At 46.4% G+C, this 16566-nt stretch overlaps 1 protein-coding gene across 8 annotated transcripts in view; it reads left to right on the top strand.

Moving 5' to 3' along the window:
* The window catches only part of ABCC4 (ATP binding cassette subfamily C member 4), a 219616-nt gene that overhangs the window by 30115 nt on the left and 172935 nt on the right, over positions 1-16566 (top strand). For 6 of the 8 annotated variants that reach the window (XM_036831959.1, XM_036831960.1, XM_036831953.1 and 3 more), the window contains exons 2-3: positions 14532-14642; positions 15197-15317. In XM_036831959.1, the coding sequence (XP_036687854.1) occupies positions 14532-14642; positions 15197-15317 (232 nt within the window). Of the gene's footprint in view, positions 1-6167; positions 6694-13666; positions 13735-14531; positions 14643-15196; positions 15318-16566 lie in introns of those variants that run through there. The other 2 variants (XM_036831958.1, XM_036831954.1) reach the window with 2 other exon arrangements.

Here is a 16566-nt window from a genome sequence, read left to right as displayed (position 1 = left end):
ATAATGAACCCCTGAGCACTCATCTGTAAGTGTCAACAAGGGTACCACCTCATGGCTAATCTTGCCTCGACTCACTTCTGACTCACTTCCTGTGCTGGATGTGAAGTGTCCATTTTTTTTGCATGTCTGATGAGTGAAGAATGGTGTTATGGGCTGAATTGCGTCCCTGCAAAACTTAGGTGTTGAAACCCCAGTGCCCAGTACGTCAGAAAGTGACTGTATTTGGACACTGGGCCTTTAAAGAGGTGATTAAGCGAAAATTAAGACATTAAGGTGGGCCCTAACCCAATATGACTGGTGTCCTTGTAAGAAGCGAAAAATTGGACCCTGAAAGAGACACTGGGGATGCACATACACACAGAGGAAAAGGGCCTGTGAGGAGACACAGAAGGTGGCTGTCTGCAAGCCAAGGAGAGAGACCTCAGAGGAAACCAACCCTGCTGACACCTTAATCTTGGACTTTTAGCCTCCAGAAATGTGAGAAATTTCTGTTGTTTAAGCCACCCAGTCTGTGGCATTTTGTTGTAGCAGCCCTAGCAAACTAATACAAATGATATACCATTGCTCTTTCCTTTTTTTTTTTTAAAAGGAAGAGCACCAAAACCCACTTTTGTTAATGTCACCGTGTATATTTGTTATGTAATTTTCACAAGTCTTTGTAGGAAAGTGTCAGTATGATTATATATACACATACACACCTGTTAAATTATCTATTGATATCACATTGTACATCTTCTCACTTCACAGTTTTTTTACTCTTTGTGTCATACAACAGGCACAGAATATTATATAAACAAAGGCATAGCTTTAGAGAACTGTTGTAAAGTGAACACCCTGTAACCACCATCCAGATTATGAAATAAGGTTCTGCCAGCTTCCCCTTCCACCTTCAAGTATCCTGTCCCAGTCACAAGCCCTTGCCTTTCCTCAGAAAGAATTAAAGGTCAACTTCAAACTCTTCAGTGTCTATATTTCTTTTAAATCTTCATCGGTATACCTGTAGTGTATTCAGTTTTTTAGAGTTTTAATTAGTCTGCTTACTCTGATGGGTTCACATTCTGCTTCCTTTTAAAATGCAGTATAATTTAATATAAGCAATGCCTTTTGATAATGCCGGTCCTATATTTATCTTTTAAAACAACTCTAATATATTCTAGCATATATATTTTAGCGATTTATCTGTTTTCCGGCACTTGCCATTTGGCTACTTTTTTAAGGTAGTATTTTGAGTGTAATCATCATCTCTGGACTGATTCTTTAATTCTGAACCGTGTAATCATTCATCCTGAAAATACATATTCAGCACCTTCTCTGCCCCAGGTACTGGACTATGCACTGGGGAGAGAAAGTGCTGGCCTTCTCTCCCAAGCTTTAAAGCTTAACTCTGTGGAGTACATTTCTTTTTTTTCCTTTTTTTTTTGGCTGCGCCGCACAGCATGGGGATCTTAGTTCCCTGACCAGGGATCAAACCTGCGCCCCCTGCATTGGAAGTGCAGAGTCTTCACCACTGGACGGCCAGGGAAGTCCCTGAGTACATTTCTAAAAGTTAAATTTCTGAGGCAAAGGATACACTGGCTTTGTATTAAACACATCTGGGGGTTTTTTTTGTTTTTTGTTTTTTAATTTTATTTATTTATTTTTTGGCTGCATTGGGTCTTCGTTGCGGTGCACGGGCTTCTCATTGCGGTGGCTTCTCTTGTTGCGGAGCACGGGTTCTAGGCACGAGGGCTTCAGTAGTTGTGGCTCGCAGGATCTAGAGTGCAGGCTCAGTAGTTGTGGTGCGCGGGCTTAGTTGCTCCACGGTATGTGGATCTTCCCGGACCAGGGATCGAACCCATGTCCCCTGCATTGGCAGGCGGATTCTTAAGCACTGCACCACCGGGGAAGTCCCTACATCTGGGTTGTTTTAAAGGAAAATTGGATCAATTTGAAATGTGCCAATCTTGTAATTGTGTCTGTGTTGACCTGGCCAAAATTGGAAGGAAAAATGAAATTGGGTCTGGCATGGCACCTTTGTGTTTTTCTGATTCCCAGCAAGGTTGACGTTTCCCCAGCACTGCTTACTGTTGGGTTTCCTGAACAGGTTGACTGTTTATCGCTAATGCCCTTAGGAGTGAGGCAGGGCCAAGTTCTCTCCTCACAGGTGTCCCTGACTTGAATCCTACCCTCTTCACACTGGCATGGCCCCAGGTGCTCAGAATCTGTCCATTGAGAGCCCTTCTCCTACCTCCTTCCAGTTGCTGCTGTCAATTTCCACAGCTGTCTGGAGCCTCAGACCTGTTCCACTTCTGAGCCAGTGGTCAGTGGTGGCCGGAGTGGCGGGCATGAGGGGACACCAGTGACAGGGGCCCGTGCATCCCCATTCAGTAGCTGGTCTGCTAGGCAGTATCAGTATCCTAAATCCTTGCTTCCCCGTCCTTCCCTCAGGCATCCACCACAGCTAGATTCTAGGGGGAGGGAGGGATCTTTGACCTACCCTTTGCAAGGTTCCTCAGGCCGGGTATCCCAAAGCCTGAGTTTTTGTTTCTAGTTCAATCATTTAACTGACCTTGCCATCTTAGGCCAGTTTTCCTCTCTGGGGCTCATGGGCTGTACTAGATTTTCCAAAGTGTGTTCTAGCTCTCATCCCCTATGATCCAACAATCATTTACCACCGCCGGTCTTTCCTGGAAGGGTAATTCTCCATGCAGTTCCGGACCAAATCCACGAGGAATGCTTGCTGAAAATGCAGATTCTTCGTCTCTGCCCCAGATCTGGGGAGTCAGAACCCCCGTGAGTGGGGTCTGTGTTTATTTTTAATGAGCTTCTCAGGTGATTTCATTGCAGATTAAAATGTGAGAAGTCTGTCCTAGAGTTAGATAGAGCCCGTGCCCACCAGGCAAGAGGAGGGAGCTCTTAAAACATTCCTAGTCTCTTCTTTCCGTGTTGGCAGAAATGTTCATAGTGACAGCAGTGGGCTGGTGGGCACTCGGTCTAGGACTGTAGTTGTGTATTAACTGCGGGCAGGACAGGGAGGCTGTGGGAGAAGGAGGTGGTCAAAGCAGAGGAGCCAGTTGGTGGGTGGACCTCTCGGCCAGCAGAAGCTAAGCAGGTGTCGTCCTGAGATGTGAGCTGATGATGTGGAATCTTAAGCTCCAGGGAAGAGTTGTGCACTGAGTTCCGGCACCAACTCCCAGGAGTTGACCCAGACCTCACAGGTGAAGGGCCTTGTCCTCCACAAGACTGCCCTCCCTCCCTTCAGACACCAGCTCCCAGGCCAGGGGTCCCCAGGCCACCCTCGCTTTTGACCCACTGGCTACAAATTAAGGGATTCCCACAACCCCCTCCCGTTCAATAATTCGTTAGAACAACACACAGAACACAACTGCTTATTATGGCAAACAGATTCAAATTGGAACCAGTCAAAGGGAGAGTCACACAGGGTGAGGTCTGAGAGGGTCCCAAACTCTAGGCTTCCTTGTCTTATCCCTGTGGCGGCAGGACATGTCACCCTCCCAGCACATCGGTGTGTGATGATAGAGTATGGCCAACCAGGAAATCTCCCCCAAGCTTTGGTGTCCAGAGTTCCTATTGGGGTTTCATTATGTAGACATCATGGATTGGACCACTGGCCATGTGATTGATCTCATCTTCAGACCGCCCTCTACAGAGGTCAGGCTGAAAGCATGGACTCACAGGCCCGACCTTCTAATCCCATGGTTAGTCTTCCTGGTGTGGCCAATCCCCATCCTGAGTCCTCTATTAGCATAACCTTTAGGAGCCAACCATGAGTCACCGTGTTAGCATAAACAGTCAGAGCCCACACTCATGTTACTTGGGAAATTCCATGGATTTAGAGGAATGAGGATAAGTAGCAGCCAAAGTCTTTTTTTTTTTTTTTTTTTCCTTCCCAGCTTTATTGAGGTCAATCGACAAAATTGTAGGATATTTGGAGTTTACGATGTGATGAGTTGATATATGTATGCATTGTGGAAAGATTCCTCCCATCAAGTTAAGTAGTGCATCCATCACCTCATGGACACCTTTTTTTGGTGAAAACATTTAAGTTCTATCTTAGCAAATTTCAGTTGGACAATACAGTGTTATCAAGTATAGTCACCATGTTTTATATTAGATTCTCAGACCTTATTCATCTTAGAGCTGAAAGTATGTACCCTTTTACCAACCTTTCCCTTTTTATCCCCAAGCTCCTGGCAACCACTTTTCTTTTGTTTCTATAAGTTTGACTTAAAAAAAAAAAAAAAAAGATTCTGCATATAGGTGATACCATGCAGTATTTGTCTTTCTCTCTCTGACTTATTTCACAAAGAAAGCATAATGCCTTCTAGGTTATTCCATGTGGTCACAAATGACAGGATTCCCTTCTTTTTTTAAGGCTGAAGAATATTCCATTGTGTTATGTGTGTGTGTGTGTGTGTGTGTATACATATGCATACATACATATACATATATATCACAGTTTATTTATCCATTCATTTGTTGGACATGTAGGTTGTTTCCTTACCTTGACTATTGTGAATAATGCTGCAGTGAACATGGGAGTACAGGTATCTCTTTGAGATAAAGATTTCATTTCCTTTGAATATATACCCAAAAGTAGAATTGCTAGACTGTATGGTAGTTCTGTTTTTAACTTTTTGAGGAATCTCCGTACTGTTTTCCATAGTGGCTGCACCAACTTACATTCCTACCTACAGTGTATGAGGGTTCCCTTTTCTTTACATCATCTCCAACACTTGTTATTTCTTGTTTTTTTGATGATAGCCATTCTAACTGATGTGAGGTGATATCTCAATGTGGTTTTGATTTGTATTTCCCTAATGATTAGTGATGTTGAGCATCTTTTCATGTCTGTTGGGCATCTTTATGCCTTCTTTGGAAAAATATCTATTCCGATCTTCTGCTATTTTTTAATCATTTTTTTTTCTTTTTTTGTGAAGATGTATGAGTCCTTTATATAGTTTGGCTATTAGCCCCTTGTTGGATATGTGATTTGCAAATATCTTATATTCAGTAGGTTGCCTTTTCATTTTGGTGATGGGTTCCTTTGCTGTGCAGAAGCTTTCTAGTCCCATTTGTTTATTTTTGCATTTGTTTCCCTTGCCTTTGGAGTCAGATCCACAGGAACATTGTTAAGATTGATGTCAGATAGGTTACTGTCTATATTTTCTTCTAGGAATTTTATGGTTTCAGATCTTACCTTCAAGTCTTTAATCCATTTTGAGTTAACTTTAGTGTGTGTGGTGTAAGATAATGGTCTAGTTTCATTCTTTTTTTTTAAAGTAAATTTATTTACTTATGGCTGTGTTGGGTCTTCGTTGCCGTGCATGGGCTTTCTCTAGTTGCAGCGAGCGGGGGCTACTCTTTGTTGTGGTGCGCGGGCTTCTCATTGCAGTGGCTTTTCTTGTTGTGGAGCATGGGCTCTAGAGCGCAGGCTTCAGTAGTTGTGGCACACGGGCTTAGTTGCTCTGTGTCATGTGGGATCTTCCCGGACCAGGGCTCGAACCCGTGTCCCCTGCACTGGTAGGCGGATTCTTAACCGCTGCGACACGAAGGAAGCCCAGGGTTGGGACTGTTGAGGTAAATACAGACAAGGTGTGCTCTGTGGCAGGTTCTCAGACTGCAGCCGGCGTCAGCGTCACCTGGAAGACTTGGTCCAGTACAGCTCGCTGGGCCACACAGAGTATTTTTCATAGGGCAGGGTTGGGACTGAGAATTTGCGTTTCTCACGAGTTGCAGGATGCTAATGTTGCTTTTCTGGGGACCACAGTTTGAGAACCTGTGCTGTATAGAAGATGGGTAAGCTGGGGGATTGATCCCTTAGCCCTACTTTGCCCTACATTGACCTGCAAAAAAGCCAAGAAGCAGATCCTATGCATAGCTCACAACCACAGTTTCCACATCATATTGTAATTCCTTGTTAACATAGATCCCTTGCTCCCCAGACTGAGCTGCTCAAGGACAATTGAACCAGCGAATATAGGAATGTGTTTAAACCATAACCCTTGACTTGGTGGTTAAGGACTGCTGCCAGTGCCCTGTGCTACTCTCTGGGGCCAACCTTTGAAGTAAAGTTCTGTGCCTTTTCCAGAAAGACAGATTAGGGCAGTGGTTCTGATCTAGGAGATTTGGCTACCAAAATGTCATTTTAGGTTGTCACAACTTAGGGTGAAGAGATGCTACTGGCATATTGAGGAAGGAGCCCAGGGATGCGGCAGACTTGCCTACAAAGCACAGGGGAGCCACCTGTGACGGAGAAGCATGCAGCCTGAAACGTCAGCAGCGCTGAGCTTACGAAATCCTGCCGTAGGGGAAAGTGTTCTAGTGCGGTAGGGTGGGTCTTACTGTGAGATCTGTCTGCGTGCCCCTCATTTGTCCCTCACCTCAGTCCCTGCTCTTGGACTTTCTGACCCAGGTCATCCTATTTCCCTACACCCCGTGTGTCACCAGCCCTGCCCAGGCTGGGCCATGGAAGCCTCCAGTAAGCAGGGAGCACTAACCAATGATTAATAATTTGCCACAGCTAAAAGTGCTTTAAAATGCATTATTCTTTCAACAATAAATGACTTATTTGAGTGGGGTGAGGGCACTTGTTGAATGTTTAACTGACCTCAGCTGACCTTTGCATTCCCCTTCTCCTAGAGAAATTTAGAGAGCGTTGTGTGAGTGTTCTTTGCCGTGGCTTCTCCACCAGCGAGTTGTTCATTTATTTATTCAGCAGAGTTTTGAGTGACTCACTCTGTGCCGGGCCCAGTGAACCACCACGGAAAGACTGGGTCCTACCTGCATGGAGCTCTTGCATGGAGAAGGACGAAGTAAATGAGTGGATTATTTTTTCTCTCAACAAATAGAATGTAGTAAATGGGTAAAGAAAGTTGGAAGGAGGAAGTAGAGAATCTGGATTTGCTTTTTTAGACAAGGCAGTCCAGGCCTTTCTGTGGAGGCAGCAATTAGCTTGAGACCTGGAAGAGAAAAGGTGTAATGATGGGGGAAAGTGAGCGAGAGGATCTGTCTGTTCCCAACAAAGGGAACAGCAGTCAGGAGCGTGGCAGGCTCTCGGAAGCGTAGCACATCAGCATGGCTGGAACACTGAGCAAAGGTGCTGGACGGGAGACGGGGTGGTGAGCTGGGAGGGACCCATCATGAGTTACACTCGGTCAGGACCGTAGGTGTAATTCTAGTGCAGGAGGACAGCATGCTCTTGTACTTTGAAGACATCATTCTGGCTTCTCTGTAGAAAGATCCTAGGGAAACCAAGGGTGGAAGCAGGCAGTACAGTTTGCAGGCTCTTGCAGCTCTGAGAACCGATGGCGGCTTGGGGCTTCGGTCTCGGGACGATGGTGGTGGGAGGGTGAGAAAAGATGCCAAGTGGTTGGGGCCAGGCTGCACTTTGGAGGAAGCAGCTGTGGGACTAGTTGGCGGGTTGGCTGCGGGGGGGTGAGGGGAAGGGAGGCATCAAGGGTGACCACCAGGTTTCTGGTTTGAGCAGTGCCTCTGTGAGGTTGACATTTACAGAGAGAACGGGGAGAGCAATTTTGGTGGGGAAATCGGGAGTCCCATCTTGGACTTTAAAGTGGAGATGCCTGTTAGCCATCTATGAGGAGAGGACAAGGAGACACTTGGCCATAGGAGTTAGGGGGAGGAGTAGCCGCTGTCAGAGAGTGCAGGGGACTGCTTTGGCTAACATCTCTACACCTCCTAGTGTCTCTTTCAGCCTCTCCTCTTGCGGGCCTTCTAGCGTCTCCTTCAGCCTCTCCTCTTGGGGGCCTTGGGGAACAGAGCTGAAAAAGCAGTGGCTTCACAGATATACTTCCTCAACATCAAGTGGGTGCAGCTTCCCAGTAATGGAGCCTCAGTTCTGTTTTCTAGCCCATCCCTGCCTACCTGTAAACACGCCCCGACAGAAGAACCTGTAGAGGCCATGGCACGTCTTTGCCAGTTCTCTTCATTCAGTGTTGAGTCTTTTTTTGTTTTTTTTTTTTAAGCATGCTCCATAGTTTAATAAAACTTCCAGGAAGACGCGCCAGTGTTTCTGTGGCCTTGTGCACTCCTGGGGCATCCGTGAGCCCTCCTGGGAGCGTGGGGTTCCCTGGGTCAGGTCAGGCACACGGCTCCGTGGGACGTTGGCCTTTACAACATAAGTACTTGTATTGTTTTGGTTGTTTTACGTGTCACTTCCTTCTCAACTTTATGGAAAACAGGTGACACGGAGTGGCAGCCAAGTGTGAGCTGGGGAAGGAGGAAGCCCTCCTCAGAGGAGGTCATTTCCGTGTGGTTCTGTGTTCACTGAGCTTCACCGTGTCCCAGGAGCCGTGCAGGTCACGGAGTGTGCGAGGCGTCTGCGAGGCCGTCCTGCCCTTGAGGGAGCCCCAGTCTGTTGTGGAGGTGACGGTGCTACGGACAGTGTGTGCTCAGCGGGCAGCTGTCCGCGCCAGTGTGGTTCAGACGTAAGATCGCAACCCATCAGTGCAGCACGAAGTCAAGTTTGTGGATTTCGCCTGGTGTTTCTTTCTTCTTCAAAATAAGTTTTAAAAATTGTGGTAAAATACACAACCTATTTACCACCTTAACCATATTAAAGTGTACACTTGAGTGGAATTAATGACATGACACTCCTGTGCAACCATCATCATGGTCCACAGGATTCTTTTCATCAGTAAAACAGAAACTCTGTACCCATCACTACAACCCCCCTCCCCCTCCCCTCCCCCCTCCCCTGGTAGTCACCATTCTACTTTCTGTCTCTCTCATTTTTGACTCTTTGGATACTTCATATAAGTTGAATCATATGGTATTTGTCTCTGTGTGACTGGCTTATTTCACTTAGCATAATATCCTTAAGGTTCATCTATGTTGTAGCCTGTGTCAGAATTTCCTTCTTTGAGACTCAGTAATATTCCAGTGTACATGTATGTACCACACTTTGATTATCCATTCATTCATCATTGGACACTTGGGTTGCTTCCACCTTTTGGGTACTGTACTGCCAATAATGCTCCTGTCATTATGGGTATATCATGACTGGCATTTCTTTTGCAATGAAGTAGGCTAGAATAGAAAATAGCAGGGGATGGGACTTCCCTGGTGGTCCAGTGGGTAAGACTCCACACTCCCAGTGCAGGGGGCCCAGGTTCTATCTCTGGTTGGGGAACTAGATCCCACATGCATGCTGCAACTAAGAAGTCTGAATGCCGCAACTAAAGATCCCACATGCTGCAACGAAGATCCGGTGTGTTGCAACTAAGACCTGGCGCAGCCTAAATAAATACTAAAAAAAAAAAAAAGAAAAGAAAGAAAAAGAAAATATCAGGTGTACATAGTGTGGGCAGACCCAGACTACTGATGAGGCATGAGGCACAGCTTTGCAAGCTGTATGAGATGCCATATATCCTAAATTAACCTAAACGCATTGATGTTTATTTCCCACGGACTGATAGATACACTTTGAGCACTCTGTGAAAGCATCAAGATAACTCACTAAATTCTGTCAGTTCTTTAACCTTGAGTTAGGCATCCTTGTTTTTGGCCACGCCGCATGGCATGCAGGATCTTAGTTCCCCGACCAGGGATCGAACCCGCGCCCCCTGCAGTGGAAGGACAGAGTCTTAACCACTGGACTGCCAGGAAAGTCCCCTAGACATTCTTTTAATTAAGAAAGTGTGAATTAGTTGTTCACATGCATTTGATTCAGCTGCTGGAATGGTTCTTTGACCCAAGTAAGGTAGTTTCTTTCCTTTGCTCTGTGGTTTCACAAATCCCAATGAGTAGCATCAAAGGCTTGCTTGGGTAGGCAGTCATACTCCTTACTCTCAGGAGGGATATCTGGAACTTGGAAGCAAGAGCTCTGTCATCCCTCATGAGGGAAGAAGTTTAATAGTTTGGAAGAAAGGGTTTGACTGGAACAGACACTAAAGGCCAGATATTCAGAGGTGAGTCAGCACCAGGCACTAACCGGCATAGAGGGATCTTGGTGACGAATTGAGTCCTGTATCTAGCGGTGGCCGTGTGTGCTGTGCTAAGTAGATAAGGTATCACCTGCTGGTTGTGAGGTCCCTTACTTGTTAGTTCCAACCAATACTGCTTCAATCCCTTCAGAACCTTGGGAGGTGGTCAGCATGAGTAATATTTTACTTGTGACTCCTTGTTTTATTCTCAGTGTTAACTGAATTGTGTGCAAATGTGTCAAAAAAATTTTTTTTGGAGGGGAGGGATAAACTGGGACCCTGGGATTGACATATACACACTACTATACACAAAATAGATAACTAATAAGAACCTACTGTAGAGCACACGGAACTCTGCTCAATACTCTGTAATGACCTATATGGGAATAAAATCTAAAAAAGAGTGGATATATGTATATGTATAACTGATTCACTTTGCTGAACAGTAGAAAGTAACACAACACTGTAAATCAACTCTACTCCAATAAAAATTAAAAAAAATTTTTTTGAGGAGGCGATGAGGATGGTTACCCATGCACAATAGTTGTAGATTCTCAATGTTGGTTGTAGCGTGGGAAAAAGTATCTGGAAGACGTGTGGTGATAAGAAAAGGGACACTATGAAGAAGTGAAGGGAGGGGATTAGCTGGTGGGAGGAAAGGGAGATAAGAGGGCCAGGGATGAACCAGAAAAGGCCTGGAAGCTCTGAGGCAGGAAGGCTCTGCAGTGCCCACAGCCTGGGAGGACCCGGGTGGACCCCAGGGTAGAGGGTATGGAGGGAGCTGGGGGCACGCAGCTTGCATTGCTGCTTCGCTTAGAACAGGACGTGGGTAAAAAGAGCAGGGATGAGAAAATGGATTTTGAGCAAGTTTTAAGAAATGGGGAAAGTCACAGAGGAAAGGAGAGAAGATTCTAGCTTGAACATTGCCACCCACGTCTAATTGGATTTGGCTGTGGGCCACTCCGGGAAAGCCAGGGTGGTGACCCGTTTCAAGATAGTTCATCAGCAGTGTGGGTGTTCTGATGTCACGCTGGATGGGTTCCAGTGACATCTGTGCCAGACACCGTGGCACGCAAGGCCCGTGGAGATGCCACGTAGTATGTGAGTTGTCATCGCCTGGAGGGAGTTGTGGTCTCTGGTGGGACAGTTAGGAGGGAGGTGCTGCTGCTGGATGAAGACTTGCGGGAGAGGAGGGAAGGAGAGAGTATCATGGTGGCGAGGGCGACTCTTGGGTTGGAACTGGGTTGAGGGATGGCTAATTTGGCAGTGGTCTCAATGCTGTCAGTGATAAATTGGAGTCAGGGTGCCAACTGACTCAGGCCTCCGTGTCTAACTGTTTAGGTGGTGACACATACTTTAGGCTCCTGTCAGTCAGCTTGCCATCTGATGGAAATGCAAACCTTCATGCCTTGATGGTACCCAGATTCGGGAAGTGAACGGATTTGTGAGGGTCCTTAAATCAAGAGCTATGGGGAAAGAAATTTGCCTAATTGAGCAACTTCATCTATTTTCTGCTGGGACCCACATGGGATTACTCAAGATTGCTGTCATGGTGACAGCTGCTCTTTGTCTGACGGGACTTTGTAGTGTGCGGAGCAATACTGAGCCTTTCAGTTGGTGGCTCAGCAGCCCAGGGAGGTGTTATGATCTCCAGGTGTTCTCCCCGTTTGCTGGAGGCCAGTGCTGAGAGGCGATGTGGCCAATTCAAGGCCATGCAATCAGAAAGTGGCAAAGTATCATTACATTTTTAAAAATTGTGGTAAAATGCATATAAAATAAAATTTACCATCCTGACCATTTTTAAGCACATGGTTCAGTAGTGTGAAGTACATTCACATTGTTGTGCAACCAATTTCCAGAACTCTTTTCATCCTGCCTTAGTGTGTCATTAAACACTCCCCATTGTCCTTCCTTCGCGCCCCTGGCAACCACAGCGCTACTTTGTTTCTCTCTGAATTTGACTAAGTACGTCATTTAAGTGGAATCATACAGTATCTGTCCTTTGTGACTATACCATTTTGCACTTCCAGCAGCAGTGTGCAAGGGTTCCAGTTTCTCTACATCCTTGCCAACACTTGTTATTTCCCTCCCTCCCTCCCTCCCTCCCTTCCTTCCTGATAATAGCCATCCTAATACATGTGAGGTGGCATCTCATTGTGGTTTTCATTTGCATTTCCCTGACGATGAGTGATGCTGAGAATCTTTTCCTGTGCAAGTAGACTTTTAAAGAGGGCCTTTCAGGGTAAATCGCAGTGTTAACTCCCTGAGCGTTTTCGGTAGCGAATAAGTGTAGGATAAATGGCAAAACATTTTTCAAACCTGTTTAGTGGTGATGCTCACAGATTTATACTTTTACTTGGGAAGGCAGTTGAGACCTAGAGATATTAAGGGTCACGGAGATGCTGAACTGGAGTGGAGAAGGAGATGGGGGGACAGTTGAGGCCCTGGGGCCTCAGTACCACTGCTGGGACTAGAAACCAGTCTTCTGCCTCCTGCTCTGGGGATCTTTAGAGGTGCCAAGCTACCAGGGTTAGCAAAATCTGAAGCTTAGTCTCTCTTACTGCTTCTTTAATAATTCATAGACGTTCATTTATTCAACAAAGAATTCTTTAGCATCTCCTTTCTACCTGTATTGTGCTAGGAATAACACAATAAAAGAAGTGTGGGGCTTCCCTGGTGGCGGAGTGGTTGGGAATCCGCCTGCCATTGCAGGGCATACGGGTTTGATCCCTGGTCGGGGAAGATCCCACATGCCGCGGAGCAACTGAGCCCGTGCGCCACAACTGCTGAGCCTGCGCTCTGGAGCTCGCGAGCCACAGCTACTGAGCCTGTGCACCACAACCCCCGTGGGTTGTGAAGCTACAGCTACTGAAGCCCGCGCACCTAGAGCCTGTGCTCTGCAGCAAGAGAAGCCATGACAGTGAGAAGCCCGCGCAGCACAACGAAGAGCAGCCCCCGCTCGCCACAACTAGAGAGAGCCGGCGTGCAGCAACGAAAACCCAACGCAGCCAAAAAAAAAAAAAAGAGAGAAGTGTGGTCTCTGCTTTCATGGGTTATTATTGTCTGGCCTTGGAAATTTCCTTACTCTGGCAAAGTGAGTAGAATGGTGTTAACCTTTGGGCTGTCTCTGCATATTAATCATTATCATTTAAATAATGCATAATGGATTTGGATAATTTTTTTTTTAGTCCTTTGTATAGTTCTTGTTTTTTCCATTAATAATAAGTAATTTGTGGAGAGGTAATTTGAGATTATGTAAATATCATGGTTCACATCAAGCTTTCACCCACTAGATTTAACTTCCATTGATAATTTTCTGACTCCAATGTTCCTTCTATATTTGTTTGCATTCTAGACTGCAACAACTTTCCCTTCTCTCCTATTTATGAAGCAATAAAGTCATGGATTCTTTTGTTATTTAATGGGTTATAATTCACTGGCATTTATTTAATACCTAAGGTATCCCAGATTTGGCTAGCAAGAGCCCTTCAGGCTGGCTTCTCTGTCTTTTGCACACGTCCTTGTGATTACTTTAGAGCTTCCTTATTTTCTGGTGCAAGATGTCCAGGCCCATCTTGTACTTTCTCTGCCGTTGGTCCTGGCCCGTTGATAGTGATGCTGTTGCCGGGAATGCCTGGGGCTCTGCTCACCTGGACCCGGTCTAGTTACAGCAGCCCGCACAGAAATTTCCTCTTTTGGGGCCCATGTTGTGGCTGGACCGGCCCTTGTGGTTCTTACGATTGTGAGACATGTCTCAGCAACAACCAGGAGGGAGTTCTGAAATGGCAAGGTTTGTCACTCACATGTCCTGAAGGGTGCAAGGCACACCTGGGGTCACACAGCCCCAGAGAGAGGGAGACGGAGGGAGGGAGGGAGGGAGAGCCCGCGCCCGTGGGTGAGCTTGTACCTGCACTTCTGCCTTGTTGGGGTCAAGGGCTGGGTGCATGTCAGGCAGGCACTTATGATGAAAAAAGCTAATTGTCAGGTGCTAACACACGCTGAACCAACCTTGGAACCAGCCATTGCTTCAAGGAGCGCTGGTTCCTCTTAGGAAGGATATTAAAAAGCCGAGATCTGGGTGAAGGGGACCAAAAGGCACAAACTTCAGTTATAAAATAAATAAGTCATGGAGACATAATGTCCAGCATAGTGACTGTGGTTAATAATACTGTGTTATTTGAAAGCTGCTGAGAGTTGACCTTAAAAGTTTTCATTAGAAGAAAAAAAAATTATTACTGTGTATGTTAAAAAAACAAAACACCAAGATCTGGAGGCTTGAATACTCCTTGCTACCAGTGTGTCATTTTTTCCAGGGCCTCTCAGCATATAGAGTTAGAGAGAGAGAGAGTGTGTGTGTGTGTGTGTGTGTGTGTGTGTGTGTGTGTGCGCGCGTGTGTGTGTAAACACGCATCTAATTTTCTTCCCCCATATCTCTATATATTTAAAATGTAGACCTATTTCTGTAGACCTCTTTTTTTAATTTTTAATTTTTTTTTTTTTTTAAAAAACAAAGGCCGTCAGTGTGGGATTCTAATTAGACAGATGTGTAGTTTGGATATATGTCACTCTCCTTTTAATTTTTAACAGGTGGCTAAACCCCTTGTTTAAAATTGGTCACAAACGCAGATTAGAAGAAGATGACATGTACTCAGTGCTTCCGGAAGATCGCTCCAAGCACCTTGGAGAAGAGCTTCAGGGGTAAGTAGCAGGCAGTGAGGAGACGGGGAAGGAAGAGTGAGAGTTCCTCCGTGTGGCTAATGGTTTGGAGTGGGTCTTACCTTCCTCTGGGTTCTTCTGCAGCCTCCCCGCCCATGACATTGCATGCTCACCCCGCTCAGGCTGACCCTGGGCTTAGCCCACTTTGGAGGCCGGGGGGACCCGTGTTTCCTGTGCCTTTGCGGAGGGGAGGGAGCCAGCAGCCAAGGCCCTGGATGCTGAGCTCCGTCCCCGGAGGTGGTGTCCCTGGAGGATGCTGTCTGCCCTCTTGAGCTGCTCTTGGTGCTGTGAATACAACGAAGCTTGGAAGTAACTTGTTTATCCAAGACCGTGACTGTTCCCCTCAGAGCCTGTTTTTCTGGTCCTTCAGGGTCTGTACCGCTCATCTTTCAGGAGCCCTGCAAGCAGTTAACCAGCATTCGTGGGGCGGTCACAGAGTGCCCTGTAGTGAAGGCCTATCTTCCTTCCACTCTGCCACCTCTCCTGTTTTACCTGTGGCGGGGCTGTTCTTTACTGTGCTGTGTTTCTCATTGCAGGTACTGGGATCAAGAAGTTTTGAGAGCCGAGAAAGCTACACGGGAGCCTTCTTTAACGAAAGCAATTATAAAGTGTTACTGGAAATCCTATTTAGTTTTGGGAATTTTTACGTTAATTGAGGTAAAAGCTGTTACATACAGCGCATTGCTTTTCAGTGTATGTGGCTCAGTAATGAGATGGATGCGACAGGTGGGGAGAGGCCAGTCGTTTAAGGTCTGAGGATAAACCTTGTCTAGGAAACATGTAGCCCAGCGGTTGTGTTTACCTTCAGAATGGACAGGTCCTGAAAAGGAGTGGACCTCCAGGGGGTTAAAATTTTTCTTTTAACTGATTAAAAACATAGTGTCGTGGAAGGATGGCACTGAAAAGGAAAGACATGTTATGTTAGGATGTTCTTGGTGCTCAGTATAACTGCTGAAAGTGATCCTTGACCAAAACAAAACCCTGCAACCTCAAACAATATGTGCCCTGTGGTTTGGAGAAAGTAAACTTGGACCTGAGGCCACAACAACATAAGACATTTTACAGGCGCTCAGCAAATAATTGTTAACTTGACCAGGTCACATCTGATAAATGCTTTCCTAAGAAGGTATCTTCACCTTCCCCCTTCCAGCGGAACAGAACCCATGACCCTGCATCTGGGTTGGAGCTGTCCAGAGCTCGGAAGAGCATACCCTTCACTGGGCTGGCCCTTCCCAGCGGGCCGGGCACTGAGAGCCGAAGCCCCCCACGGGGAGGAGCTCCAGCTTCACCACGAATTCTGTGCACCACACGTCCTGGTTTCTGTCCCTGGCTGTGGGAGTGGATTGCTGGTTGAAAGCAGAGTCTTGGTAGCTGGCGTTTGCCGAGGGTGTAGGAGGGGGATGTGCAGGGGAAAACCTAAGGCAGAAAGCTGGGAGGTCAGTGACCACCGTGACCCAGAAGGTTCTGGGTTAAGCTCCCCTCGTGAGACAGTTCTCCCTGGGGGCACAGTGCCAGTCAGCCTACCTATTCTGGCTGCAGCCTGCTGGAGGCCCGCTGCAAATCCACTTGGGTGGCTCGTGCTCTCTGTGGTACCTTAGTGCTGCCTTAGGGACAGGGCCGGCCTGTGAGTGTGTGAGAGCAGGAGGGATAGAAGATGCAGTTGCTATGAAAGGGTTGTTTTAGGTGGAGAAGGTGGTGAGTTGTCATAAATATGTTTTTATTGGGGGTGAGATGGGTCGGCTAGGTGGTTTGTAGGTGGGAGGTGTGGCTCTTTTTTTTTTTTTTTTAATTTTTATTGGACTGTAGTTTCCTTACAATGCTGTGTTAGTTTCTGCTGTACAGCAAAGTGAATCAGTTAATGTATACATATATCCCCTCTTTTTTAGATTTCCTTCCCGTTTAGCTC

The sequence above is a fragment of the Balaenoptera musculus genome, chromosome 18, assembly GCF_009873245.2.
Source record: "Balaenoptera musculus isolate JJ_BM4_2016_0621 chromosome 18, mBalMus1.pri.v3, whole genome shotgun sequence".
In the NCBI taxonomy this organism is placed as follows: domain Eukaryota; kingdom Metazoa; phylum Chordata; class Mammalia; order Artiodactyla; family Balaenopteridae; genus Balaenoptera; species Balaenoptera musculus.
The sequence above is the reverse complement of the archived record's forward strand: the minus strand, read 5'-3'. Positions and strand labels throughout refer to the sequence as shown.